This window comes from Orycteropus afer, unplaced genomic scaffold (assembly GCF_000298275.1).
Source record: "Orycteropus afer afer isolate SDZICR_OR568_19922 unplaced genomic scaffold, OryAfe1.0 scaffold00108, whole genome shotgun sequence".
Lineage (NCBI taxonomy): Eukaryota > Metazoa > Chordata > Mammalia > Tubulidentata > Orycteropodidae > Orycteropus > Orycteropus afer.
This window is the reverse complement of record NW_006921695.1, coordinates 8,474,372-8,489,011: the sequence shown is the minus strand read 5'-3', so window position 1 is coordinate 8,489,011 and position 14,640 is coordinate 8,474,372. Positions and strand designations below refer to the sequence as shown.

The 14,640-nt window shown below is 37.3% G+C and overlaps 1 protein-coding gene across 1 annotated transcript in view; it reads left to right on the top strand.

The window, feature by feature from the left end:
- The first annotated feature begins 330 nt into the window (after positions 1–330).
- The window catches only part of GRIK1 (glutamate ionotropic receptor kainate type subunit 1), a 281,030-nt gene continuing 266,720 nt past the window's right edge, over positions 331–14,640 (top strand). The window contains exons 1-2 of the mRNA XM_042781337.1: positions 331–403; positions 4,382–4,639. Of these exons, the coding sequence (XP_042637271.1) occupies positions 331–403; positions 4,382–4,639 (331 nt within the window). The remainder of the gene's footprint in view (positions 404–4,381; positions 4,640–14,640) is intronic.

Genomic DNA, 14,640 nt, shown 5'->3' with positions numbered 1-14,640 from the left:
CAATCCAACACTGGATTTGAAACCTTAAGTATATATATGCAGCTAAATCAATTGATCTTTATGTGATCCCTATGGAGAAACTTTACTTTGAACACTGGGTTTGGGATGTGGTCTGACCTTTCCTATATTGTTTTGAGTCTGTAGTTTGTGTAGTTTATTTTCTTCTTTTTTAAAAAAGAAAATATAAGTGAATAATGTAACTAATGCTTTTCATGCATCTTTTTTGCTTCTGCAGGAGGGATTTTTGAAACTGTGGAAAATGAACCTGTTAATGTTGAAGAATTAGCTTTCAAGTTTGCAGTCACCAACATTAACAGAAACCGAACCCTGATGCCTAACACCACATTAACTTATGACATCCAGAGAATTAACCTTTTTGATAGTTTTGAAGCCTCACGGAGAGGTAACTATTTTGACACTTTTAAAAGCTTCTTTGGGTGATATGTCTACTCTACAAGTCACCTTTTCACTACTTGACCTTTTTCAAAGTGGACATCTATGCACAAATGGGTTGCAGAAAATTTCAGTCCTCTATGTCACTGACCAGTGCAGTCTGAACTAACCTAATGTATGTTGCTTAGCACTGTTTTCTAAGCCTTTCTGATTAGCTTACCCTTCAGTGCCCTCCACTCTATGATTAACTGGTTCAGCTGTGAATGGAAAATGTCAAGCTTGATCTGTTTTTCCTTCCTGAAGCTGAGATACCACCATGAAATTGTACAGTGCAGTTAAATAAAACTTTGTGGAAGGTCATATCCACCTAATATGTGGAAATGCCCATGATACATATAACTTACACCCTGAATTTTAACAGGTTGTAAACTACTGAATTCATATAACATCTTTTCAATATTCCTCTTTCTTTCTTTCTTCTTTCCCCAAGATCATAAAAATGTGAGGATTAAGCCTATGAGATCAATCTCTCTGTATTTGTTTTCCCTTATCTTCTGAGTGGAAGACAAGAGCCTGAAAGTGACCTAATATATATGTGGACTGCAAGGCTTCTTTTATGGGAAGATTCATTTGGAATTTTCCAGCTTGTGTAGACATCCCCCAGACTCTTCTAGAACTACTCCTTCAAGCACAGTCGCATTCAATATAGTCAAAAGTTGGCTGGTAACAAGGGTGCTGTCAGCCTTCTAGATGGAGGTTTTTGAATGGAAAGAAAGGCTGCTCATCATCCCAAGAATAAGAGAGCTCTTTACTGTATAGAAAGGAGCTCTGGTGGCATAGTGGTTAAAGCCTTCAGCTATTAACCGAAAGGACATGGTTTGAACTCACCAGCCATTCAAGGGGAGAAAGATGAGGCAGACTGCTTTTATAAAGATTTACAGCCTTGGAAATCTGATGAAGCAGTCCTACTCTTGACCTATAGGGTTGCTATGAGTCAGAGTCCACTGACTGGCATGGAGGTTTTGTTTTTTGGTTTTATCTCATGGAAAGAGCCTGGTGTCACAGCAATTAAAGCACTTGTTTACTAACCAAAAGGTGGGTGGTTCAAATCCAGTAGCTGCTCTGTGGGAGAAAGATGTGGCAGTCTGCTTCCATAATGATTTACAGCCTTGGAAACCCTACAAGACAGTTCTACTCTGTCCTAAAGAGTCACATTGAGTTGCAATCTACTCAACAGCAATGGGTTTTAGATTTGGATAACTTATAGAGAAAGAACTTGCTAATTCAGAACACTTCAGCACATGGAATATCATCAATGTTATGTTCATGCTTATGTCCAAGTTGTTTCCATATAGCATTCACCTAGTTATATTGTAGGATGTGTTCACCTAATACAACCTTATGCAAGAATTCTTATGTTCTTCACAAACAATCATAAAACTCCTTTTTCTAGGAGCAGAGAGGACAACTGTGTAAATGAAATTATTTTTTTTTCTATCCCTGGCTTAAACTTAGTATAAGAATATTTTCTTTTTTAGGATGCATAGAGTTAGAGATATTGTATAGGTCAGAGTGGTCTATAAATAAATAATGAAACTTTATGTTGTTGTACATCACTTTAAATTTTACAAATCATTTCCACATACATTATCTCTGTGGATTAGATCTTTCTCTCCCTCACACACACATTGTTGAGCAAATACCTTAGAAAGCCAACCACATTTAGCAACTGTTCTTCAACCCACATAAAATTTGAAAACTTTCTTATGATTTGAAGTATCTGCCATGTTTGTAAATTAAACACCCCCAAAGCTCTGGTAGCATAGTGCCTGAGGCACCTGATTGCTAACCAGAAGGCTGGAGATTCAAACCCACCAGCCATTCCTCAGAAGGAAGGTTGGGCAATCTAGTTCCGTAGTGATACTGCCTCAGAAACCCAAGGAGGGGTCACTATGAGTTGGGTCCGACTCGAAGGCACATAACAGCAGCAACAACAAAAGCTTCTTAAAACTGGTAATTGGCTGGCAATCAGAATTCAAAGGATTGATTTTCTGTCAAGTAATATTAGCATACAAAAGCTAAATATTAGCAGGAATCTCAATCCATTGCTCATGCTAGATAAAACAGCAGTTCATATACTCAAGAACTCTTTTTTTTTTTTTTTTCCTTGTCAACCAGTGAAAACACATCCAGAAAATCAACTTCTAAGGTAAATGACAATTTACCATTATACCATTAGGTATAATATAGTAAACTATATATTTTTATACCTCATGTAATCATTCACACAGCATCAGGATGTAAATGACTATCAACATTTGCTGTCCCATAGATATTTAGACTACAGGTATCAAAATGTTATTTATTAACTACTCTCTGTATACTGAGTCAAGTAAATTTTATAAAGCCATATAGTTTTTCTACTTGCTTTTATTTATAGAATGATATTATCACAAAAAGTAATAAAATTTTATTGATAAATTTTGTTGATACATTTAGCTATTATTGAATTCTGATATTCAATTATTATCTCTCAGCAGATCCAAATTTTTTAAAAATAATATTAAGTTGTAAATTTGACAATATATTTAAACTTACATTTAACATCTGCCCACATAAGATGTGTAGCCACCATTTTACATGATTGAGAGGAGAAACTATTCCAATGTTTCTGGAAAGGAATTTGACAGTATATGTCAAGAAACTTAAAAATATCAATACTCTCTAGTTACAGCTAATATTCAAATCCTGAAAATCTACTCTAAGAAAGTAATCTATGATTCAGAGAAAAATACAAGAACAAATATATTAATAATAGTATTATACTATGGTTTACAATAGTAAAAAATTAGGAGCAAATTGAATGTTCACTATTATGGGAATGGTTAAACAAAGGATGATATATCCATGGAATGGGCCATCCTACAAGCACTAAAAAATATATTTCTGAGGAATTTATAATGACTTGAAAAAAGATGTTACCCGGTTAAATGAAGAAAGCAGTTTATCAAATTATATTTATATAATTATTCTATTTTTTTAAATAAATTGAAACATCTGATTATCAATAGGTATTATCCTAAAATTATCCTAATATTACAAGACATTTTTTTCCTTTTTTATCCTTTTAAGTATGCTAAATTCCTTCAATGAGTATGTATACTACCATAATGAGAAAAAAAATACATACTGTAAGTATTATAAATTGTTTTTTAAATGCATATCAACTTAATTGTATTAGGCAATATGTTAGCTGGTACACTGAGGTAGAGAGAGACCTGACCCTGAGCTGGGATTCCTGGCTCTTGTTCATACATGCCCACGTCCTGTGGTCATGATTCATTCCAATGTCCATGAAATGAGTGGGTTGGAATCAATGTCTTCCAAAATCCCTTTAAGCGATGCTTTTCATTATTCTGTAATTAATTGGGTATCAGTACCACATATGAACATTCACTAGCAGTATTTCAATAACCTGGGGCTCTTTTTTGGGTTTTGCAAAGACAAGAGTTAAACTACTTTACAGTCACCCAGAGGGTCTATCTCCTGGATTCTGAGAGCACATTAATATTTTCATGGCCACGCTGCCAAATGATAGAACTTAATTCATAAGTCCATTTGGCAAATGGTTTATGAAGTAGCTCTGAATGCTCCTGGGTAAGACCATACCTAGCAAGGGATTTAGACTCCATCTGATTAAAAGTAATGAAGTGAAACCAGTGATTCATTTTTATTTTCAGAGAGTTGGCGCTATGATATATTGTTAATCAGTTCTGTCTTTATATCTATCAGTAATTTAGTATGTCAGGAATACTGGAAATGGGACCAAGTATATTTCTTCAACATACAGATGGGAAGTGGGAGGAAAGTTTTCATTAGTGACTAAAAAGAGGAATTGTGAAAGGAAAAATTAAATTCACAGAGCTTTCTCTTTCTCTTCTTCTTCTCTTCCCTCCCTCTCCATCCCATCCCTGTCCCTGGACATTAGCATGTGACCAGCTGGCTCTTGGTGTGGCTGCTCTGTTTGGTCCTTCCCATAGTTCCTCTGTCAGTGCTGTGCAATCTATTTGCAATGCTCTTGAAGTTCCACACATACAAACCCGTTGGAAACACCCCTCGGTGGACAATAAGGACTTGTTTTACATCAACCTCTACCCAGACTATGCAGCTATCAGCAGGGCAGTCCTGGACCTGGTTCTCTATTACAACTGGAAAACAGTGACCGTGGTATATGAAGACAGCACAGGTATGGGACTCACACAGAACAGGACCTCATCTAGTCAAGTCTGGTTTAAGTAAAAGGAATGAAAATGTTATATAGGTATTAAGATCACCAGGTGTAGTGCTTAAAAAATGCCCCCTTATATGAAGCTGTGTTTCCTGAAGAAATTTTAGAATGCCATGTACAGCTAACTCAAATTCTTATTTTTAACTAATCCTTTCTAATGATCCTTTCATCATCAAATGTAGAGAGATTCTTTAAAGAAATACCACCTTGGTGATATTTACTGCAATCCAACCAAAATATTAAAGCTGCTGTTTTATTTATCCAACTCTATTAAGACTGTGGGAGTTCTGGTAGCATAGTGCCTAAGCTAACCAGAAGGCTTGTGGTTCAAACCCACCAGCCACTCCTCGGAAGGAATATGGGGCAATCTACTTCCATAGTGATACTGCCTCGGCAACCCAAGGAGGGGTCTCTATGAGTCGGGTCTGACTCGAAGGCACATAACAACAACAACAACAACAACAACAACAACAACCACATTAAGACTGTGGTCACAATTCTATTTCTTACATAATTCAGAGGAAGTTTGAAAATTACCATAAAGTAAAATTCCAAATTGATTTATTGCTATATAAGGGTTTAGAAAAGTTTCTAAAGTTGATTAACAAAGAGGAATTCAGTAAGGAATTTTTCAGTAAAGCTAACTATTTCCTGACAAAGTGATGAAGCAGCTCTGGTTATAAACCCTTAGTAAAGTGTTTGCCATTGCACCTGCTTGTTTTAAGATGAAAGGTGGAAATCTTGGCCTTACTAGCAACTATTTAGCAACATGTCTATTTGTCATTAAACTCTGCCATTTGATGCTGCCACATAAAGTGACTGCTATGGTTGGATAGGGAACTCTGGTAGCATAGTGCCTAAGGCACTTGACTGCTAACCAGGAGGCTAGTGGTTCAAAGCCACCAGCCACTCCTTGGAAGGAAGGTTGGGCAATCTACTTCCATAGTGATACTACCTCAGAAACTCAAGGAACAACAACATGGTTGGATATAAGGAGCTCTGGTGGCACAGTACCTAAGGCATTTGACTTCTAACCAAAAGGTTAGTGGTCCCAACCTACCAGCCACACTATGAAAGGAAGATAGGTCAATCTAATCTACTTCAGAAACAATTTACCACCATGAAAACCCAATGGGGGTCATTATGAGTCCGACTAAATAGCAGTGAGTTTGGTTTTTTGGTTTGAGATGGTTGGATATATGCATTTAAGGATTTTCTTATACTTCATCTCATTTTAGAAAGAAATGAAGGTCGGTGATGGGACATATAATTCATAGATATTAATTTAAAATTATAATATTAGAAGAATAATCCATAGGTAGTCATATTTTTAGAGATTCATCTGCTTGCTGTGAAGGAAGCACACATATCATCAAATGAATCTCACAAGCCTATAATATCTTAATACTGCTTGACTCAAGGTTCTGGGTAGCAGTAATTTCAAGCCATGAGATAGAATATTATATTTTAAATGTAAGTATAGTTGGATCTTCCATGATGCTTACTTTTGCTAAATAGAAAATTCTATGAGCTTATAAAATCATGGTATTTCTTAGTCTGTGATGGTCTCTGTAGCAAATCTTCTCTCATAATTTCTGCCACTGATGGCAAAATGGGATCACCTAAAAGAAAACCAATCAGTGAATGATGTTGAAACTTCATTTCATTAAAGAAAGATTTAAGAAAGAGTTCCGGTAAAGATGCAGCATAACAGTTGTAGGTTTTAAATTATATTTAGACAAACTATAGTGTGAGAAAGAATGTCACAGAAGATGAAGTCCTAACCACCTTTGTGATTCTGGGTAAGCCATCATAGGAAATGGCCATTTTGTACAATAGAAAAATCAAACTACCATTTCTATCATCTTTTACAAGAAATTAGAATGGTTTTCTTTATCTTTGTGAAGTTATTCAATAAATAACTTCAATATTTATTCAATAAATACTTGTTGAAATTAAAAATCCAAAGTGATTTTGTATGTTGCCCATTAAGTTACATATGATTCATGATTTCAAATGATTTTGCCCACAAAAACATTAAAAACTGTAAATGAATAATCAATTGAGCCATTTGTTTGGAACCCAGAGAGTAAACAGGTCAAGTGAGACCAATAAATGAAGACATCTTGTGACTTTGAATGAGTTTAATACTGCTTGACTCAGGGTTCTGGGTAGCAGTAATTTCAAGCCATAAAAAGGAGAAAACTTACTAAACCTGCAGGAAGAGAAAAGACCTAGGTGTGCTCAGCACCCGCTTTCATACCAGTTAAGTATCCATTAAAGAGCACTTTATTGGGATTGGTTTAGGAGTTTGTTCAATAGCCTGAAGCTAGCACAGATGTCGTGGGACCAAATGGCCCATTACTTCCATTGAAGTCAATGGGAGCAGCATGCAAGTCTCTCAGGATGAAATTCAATTCACTAAATACTAGTAGGCAGAATTCTGTCCTCTAGAAGTTAAAATATAAAAAGATTCTAGAGAACTCTTTAAGAGCAGGGAAGTTTGTCTGGTCTCATCTTTCTATTCCCTGGGTGTTCTTGCCATCACTTAGCTACTTCTGATTCTGGCATTACAGGTAAACCCAGACAACCAGAACTTGTTGTCCATTGGCCATCCACTGTATTTCATTAGACCCCTGGTGGAAGTCTGGTCTAGCTTTCATCCTTTCTGATGCATCAAAAAGAATGGGAAGCTGAGCACCAAATGCAGTGTGGAGTATAGTAAGCAGTTTCTGCATTCTCAAGACCAGTGGCAGTGAAATGTAGCTACAGCCATTTCTGTAAAATAAGGCCCAGCAAACTTTTTCTGTGTGGAGTTGGATAGTAAATAGTGCAGGCCATATCTAGTTATATCTAGTCAACTCTGTCATGATAATGAAAAAGCAACTACAGACAATATATAGTATGTTTAAAAGTTTCATTTTTCTAGAATTATAAAAAGAAACATTAGAAAATGTTCAAATGATGAAAAACGTAAGTACATAAACAAAATATCCAGGAAAACAACCACATGTACCATTCTGGTATATAGTCTTCTAGACGTTAGATAGATGATTGGTTCATTGATTAATTTATAAATAGATTATATATATCCATCTGTACATACATACTTGCATACATATATACATACATACATGCATGGATAGATAAATGCATAGATGATCGATAAATGGGTATAGAGAGAAAGATAACAGATTATCATAAATAATAAACAAATAGATGACTGATGATTTCACTCAATAATGATGTCTGATTCTGCCATTGATGAATGTTTATTGAGCACTTACCATGTTCCTGGCACTGTTGAAAGCACTTTCAATATATTAGTAAAAAAAATAGACAGAAAGCCCTAACCTCTAGGTTGTTGGTTTCTATAAGCATCATTTATTTGTACTATCTAAAATCAATTACCTCCTATAAAAGAAGGTGATAAGTGCTATGGAAGGAAGAAAAAGTAGAGCAAGGTGAGAGGATTCTGGAAGTATGATTTGCAGTATTCAAAGTTCTGCGACATTGTGAAGATGAAATTTGATGAAACCATCACTACCAACAGCTGCCATCAAGCTGACTCTGACTCATGGTGACCCTAGCTGTGTCAGTGTAGAACTGTGCTCCATGGGGTTTTCAATGGCTATTTTTTTTTTCAGAACTGGCTTGCCAGGTCTTCTTCCAAGGTTCCTCTGGGTGGACTTGAACTTTCAACCTTTTGATTAACAGTGAAACACATTAACCATTTATGTGACAAAGGAGTGAACTATTTGGTATCTTGGGGAAGAAGGTTCCAAGAAGAGACAACAGCTAACTTAAGATGAGAAGTTGCCTGGAGTATTAAAGAAACAGCAAGAAGTTCTGTGTGGTTGGAACACAGTTGGAGAGGGAGGGTGGTAAGAAAGCAGGTAATAGAGTAGGGCCTTATAGATCATGAAGGGCCTTGTAAACTATTGAAGAACTTTAGCTTGTACTCTGCCTGAAGTGGAAAGTCAAAGGAGAGTTTAGGGTAGAGAAGTGATATGAGTAGATTAACATTATAAAAAGATCATTTCTCCAGTTATATTGATAATACATTATAGGGAGGCAAGGATAGAAATATGGCAACCTGTCAGGGAGCACCTACAGACAACCAAGCAAGAGATGGAAATTACTTGACCAAGATAGAAGCAGTAGAGAAATAAGAAGTGGTCAAGTACTAGGAACATTTTGAATGTAGAGCTGGCATGAGTGGAGGCCAGATAAGAGAACAAGAGGTGTCAAATATCACTGTAAACATTTTGGCTTGAGTCAAAGATGGAGTTGCCATCACTGGAGATGCAGAAGTCTATATTGAAAAAAAAAAAAAAAGAAGAAGAAGAAGAAGAAAGAAAACTATCCCACTGCTATGGATTCAATTCCAACCAAGGACAACCCTATAAGACAGAGTAGAACTGCCTCATTGGGTTTCCAAGGCTGTAAATCTTTACAGAAGCAGGCTGCCTCATCTTTCTCCAGCAGAGCAGTAGGTCAGATAGAACCTCCAAACTTTTGTTTAGGGATCAATCACTTAACAACTGCACCAGGCTACATTATAGGTGATCTAATTTGAGCAAATAATAGCAATATCAGAGCTCAGTCATGCATGTGCTAAGTTTGAGTTTGAGATCTACTAGACATCCAAACGGAGGTGATGAATAGGCAATTATTATAGATGTTTAGAGTTCTGGAGAGTAGTCTGGGCTAGAGACAAAACTTGAGAGTCCTCAGTTTATAGAGGAGCTCTGGTGGTGCAGTGCCTAAGGCATTTTGATAGCTAACCAGAAAGTTCATGGTTCAAACTCACCAGCCACTCCATGGAAGGAAGATGGAGTAATCTACTTCTGTAAAGATTTATGACCTCAGAAACCCAATGTGGGTGGGATGAGTCAGAGTTCATTTGATGGCAGTGTTTTTGTTTTGTTTTGTTTTATTTTAAGCTTACACATGAAGGAACTCGCATAGCATATTGGATAAGACAGTTGGCTGCTAACCAGAAAGTTGGTGGTTCAAACCTATCACCTGCCCCCTGGGAGGAAGATGATGCCATCTACTTCATTAAAGATTTAGAGCATTAGAAACCCACTAGGGGTCACTATGAGCACTATGAGTTGTAATTGACTCAATTACAGTGTTTTTCAGTGATACAGCTGTGTATGCAGGAGACCCAGGCTTGATTCCTGGACAATGTACCTTGTGAACAGCCACCATCCATCTATAGTGTTGAACAGGTTCTAACAGAGTTTCCAGGCTAAGATAGACTAGGAAGAAAGCCCCGGGGACCTCCTGCCAAAAATCAGCCAAAGAAAACCCTATGTTTCACAATGGATCACTGGCATACCCTCATACAATCATGGGAATAGTGTAAGAATGTTCCATTGACCATGAGTCAGAGCTGACTCTATAGCTACTAAATAGTGACTTAGATTTGTTGCACTTATTATGTTTCCTCTTATTTTCACACAGTAAACAGAGCCCATAAATTGTCCAGAAACAGTAATTTTGACTGAGGCCTAAAGTTTAGACTTGAAGAAAACTAATATGTTAGCATGGGTGACCAAGCCAAAATGTAAGGTATTCTGTACACAGTAAATACCAAATGAAAAAATGGGTAAATCATCCTGCTTTCAACAACTTCAGCACACTCTTTGGTGGTGTTATGACCACGCATGCTGCCTTCCCACACTTCCGCCTGACAGAGCTAGCGGATGGAAAGCCCTTGGTACTTACTATCAATGTGTCAATGAATTATGTTTTGTTTCTCTCTCTGTCTGTCTGTCTGTCTGTCTCTCTCTCTTTTTCTTTTCTCTGTCTTCTACCTTTCATACACACCCACCACAGCCCCTGAGCAGAGCATTATTCCCTTCTCAGGATTCTGCTCAAGAAAACAATCTTTAGATATGTATGCCAGGTATATTATTTTTAGCTACCATGGAAATGAGCCAGAATTCAGAACCAAAATATACTGGTGGAGCTAACCGCAACACAGTTAATCCCAAATATTTTGACTATATTCTGCTATGAAGTCCTTTATGATCAAGGGAGACAATTTTTCTTTTGGGCTAACTCCAACTAGTCTTGCATATGTTATACTTTGAAAAACTGTATGTTTGAATATCTACACTTGTAAGTGCTATATTTCCCCAGGTAATTTCCTCACTTACCCATTTCCATATCTCAGTTCTGATTTTTTCTCCCCTCTGGAGGGTGTGCTTCTTAGATCACCTTAAGAATCCTATTAGACTTGGGTCTGTTAATATACCAACAAGTTTGTGAAATGCCATTTTACATGTTTCTAAATTCAAAGGAAGAAGAAACTAACATTTAAAATGTGCAATCTCATCTTTGGGTCCTAAGGGTTTATCACATTCATTTCTAGGGCATCAAACCCACTGATGTGATTTAATAAACTGGGAATTGCTTAAGACTCAAGAAAAACTTGGTGCTTTCCTTTGAATTGATGCTTATTAAATATAACTAAAGCTGTTCAGAAATGGATTGTGATGCAATGTGAGGAAGAGATTTTCCCAAACTGAGAGGTGTTCAATAGTGACTCTATGAAGGGAACTCATGCATCAAGTAGGGGTTTGACCTTTAAGGTCCCTTCCAATTCCTGGCATCTGTGACTCATTTTCAGGGCTGATCCAAACAATTAACCTTTCTGTGCCTCACTTTCCTCCCTGTAAAATAGTGCTGACACCTACCCACCTCAGAGGTATATTCTATGGTTTATTGTGCTATTTATAAGACATGTAGCATACTTCATAAAGAGGGGCATTGTATATACATAGAAAAGTTTATAATTATTTAAGGAGAAGGCATGGGAATTTTTAAACACCCACTGTAAATAGCTGTTTCTTTTTTTTTTTCCCCTCCATATGTTCCACCTGTTCTCAGAGAAACTCAATGTGCATGCAAATCAGCATTATTCTCTGTCATATCTGAGTGCACAGAGTAGATATGTGGCCAAAATAAGTGGCTTGAATTGGCCATTTGGCCAGTTTTGAAAGTAAAATCTCTCTACGCTAAGCCAAACTCAAACACACATGAGATAAACAGACTCCTCTCCCTAAAACAGGAGCTCTGTGGTGCAGAAGTTAACACATTCAGCTACTAACCAAAATGTTGGCAGTTCAAACCCCTCATGGCACAAAGGTTAAACATTTGGCTGTTAACTGGAAAGTAATTTTAACTTACCCAAAAGTTCTGGGAGAGAAAGACCTGGTGATATGCTCCCATGAAATTTACAGCCTTGGAAACTCTATGGGGGGAAAAAAAAATCACTGCCATTGAGTCGTTTCCAACTCATAGTGACCCACATTGAGTTTAAGAGGATGTAAATTTTTATAGAAGTCAATCACCCAGTATTCCTTCTGTGGAGAAGCTTGTGCGTTTGAACCATTGACTTTTTAGTTAGCAGTCAAGTCCCTTATCCACTACACCACCAGAGCTCCTCAAATCCCTTATCCACTATACCACCAGAGCTCCTTATCCTATGGGGCAGTTCTACTCTATCCTATAGGGTCACTAGGAGTTGAAATAGACTTGATGGTAGTCAGTTTTGATTGGTTCTCTAAAACACTTTGCAAACCAAAGGTGCTTTTCCAGTTCCATTCCTGCAGACAGGAGTGGAAGAAGGAGGCTCTTAGGACACTATCTTACATCTGCATATTTTGCCTTTTGGTTTAGAAAGATTTAAACTTAGAAAAAAATGTTGCAAGAAGTGTTGAATGAGAACCTATACACCCTTTGTCCAGACAAAACACTTATTAGTTTGCCACATTTAATTTAAGGGTCTATCATCCTTTCAATATGAAAACAATTACAACAACAATAATAATATGTAGAAATATTGTTGAACAATTTGAAAGTAAATTACAGATGTAATGACCTTCTTACACCAAATTACATTAAAACCAAGCAAACCAAATTCACTGCCTTGGAGTCAACTCCGACTCATAGTAACCCCTCCCTGGGTTTTCAAGGCGATATCGCTACAGAAGTAGATTGCCCAGTCTTCCTTCCAAGGAGTGGCTGGTGGGTTGAACCATGAGCCTTCTGGTTAGCAGTCAAATGCCTTAGGTCCTATTCCACCAGAGCTCCTAAAACAAGGATCTTCTTTTATATCGACAATATCCATTGCCATCAATCCAATTTTGACTCATAACCATCCACTATGACTGAGTAGAACTGCCCCATAGGTTTTCCAAGGTTGTATTCTTTTTGGAAGCAGACTACCACATATTTCCCCCTTAGAGTAGTGGGTGAATTCTGTCCACCAACCTTTCAGTTATCAGCCAAGTGCTTTACCACTGTACCACCAGACTTATAACCACTCTATAATTATCAAATATAGGAAATTAAACTCTGATGCAGTAGTATTATCACATGCATATACCACATTCCCATATTTCATTTTCACCAATTGTTCCTGGTAGCTGGAACAAGTAAGGTGGGCGGGGAGGAGATCCAGGTGGCAGGAAGCAGTGGCAGACAGGTCTGGCAGGAAGAGGTAGTAGGTAGCCCTGAAAGTTAGTAGAGCAGTTGCAACAGCTAGGGGAGATGAACTTGTCTGTCAGTTTGTCTTATTGTACTGGTTTGTGTGTTGCTATGAAGCTGGAGGCTGTGCCAGCAGGGGTGTCCATGGTGGACTTGTTTTGGTGGAGCTTCCAGACTCAGAAGAAGGAAGAAGCCATGTACTTCTCAAAGAATTGGCCAGTGAAAACCTTTTGAATAGTACTGAAACATTGTTTGATACATTACCGGAGAATTTTATGAGCAGCCCTGAAACATTCTCCAAAAGTGCCAGAAGATGAGCCCCTCAGCTCAGAAAGCACTCAAAATGTGACTGGGAAAGAGCTGCCTCATCAAAATAGGGCCTATCTTAATGATGTGGATAAAGTAGAGCTTTCTGGGATTCCACATGCTGAAGTGGCTCAACTCAGTATGAGAAGAAACAGCTGCAAACACCCATTGACAATTGGAACATGGAATGTATGAAGTATGAATCTAAGAGTATTAGAAGTTGTCAAAAATGAAATGGAATGCATAAATATTGGTATCCTAGGCATTAATGAGCTGAAATGGACTGGTTTTGGCCATTTTGAATCAGATAACCATATGATCTACTATACCGGGAATGACAGATTGAAAACAAATGGCAAGGCATTCATCACAAAGAACGTTTCAAGATCTGTCCTGAAGTACAGTATTGTCAGTGATAGAAAAATATCCATATGCCTACAAGGAAAGCTGGTTAATACTACTATTATTCAAATTTATGCACCAACCACCAAAGCCAAAGATGAGGAAATTGAAAATTTTTACTAGTTTGAGCAGTCTGAAATTGACTAAACATGCAATCAAGATGTGCTGATTATTACTGGTGACTGGAAAGCAAAAGTTGGAAAGAAAGAAGAATCATCGGAAGTTGGAAAATTTGGCCTTGGAGATAGAAATAATGTTGGAGATCACCTGGTAGAATCTTGCAAGACCAATGACTTATTCATTGCAAATACCTTTTTTCAACCACTCAGATGGTAGCTTTGCATGTGGATTTCCCCAGATGGAATACACAGGAATCAGACTGACTGCATCTGTGGCAAGAGACAATGGACAAGCTCAGTATCTTCAGCCAAAACAAGACCAGAAGCTGATTGTGGAACATATCATCAACTGCTCATTTGAAAGTTCAACTGGAAGTTCAAGACAATTAAGACAAGTCCATAAAAGACAAAATACGACCTTGATTATATTCTTCTTGAATTTAGAGACCATTTAAAGAATAGATTAGATGCATCAAACACTAGTGCCACAAAACCAGAGGAATTGTGGGATGAAATTAAGAAATCATCCATGGAGATGCATTTGCAGAAAAATGAAACAAGATCTGTACCTCACACCACACACAAAAAACAACTCCAGATGGATCAAAGACTTAAATGTGAAACCTA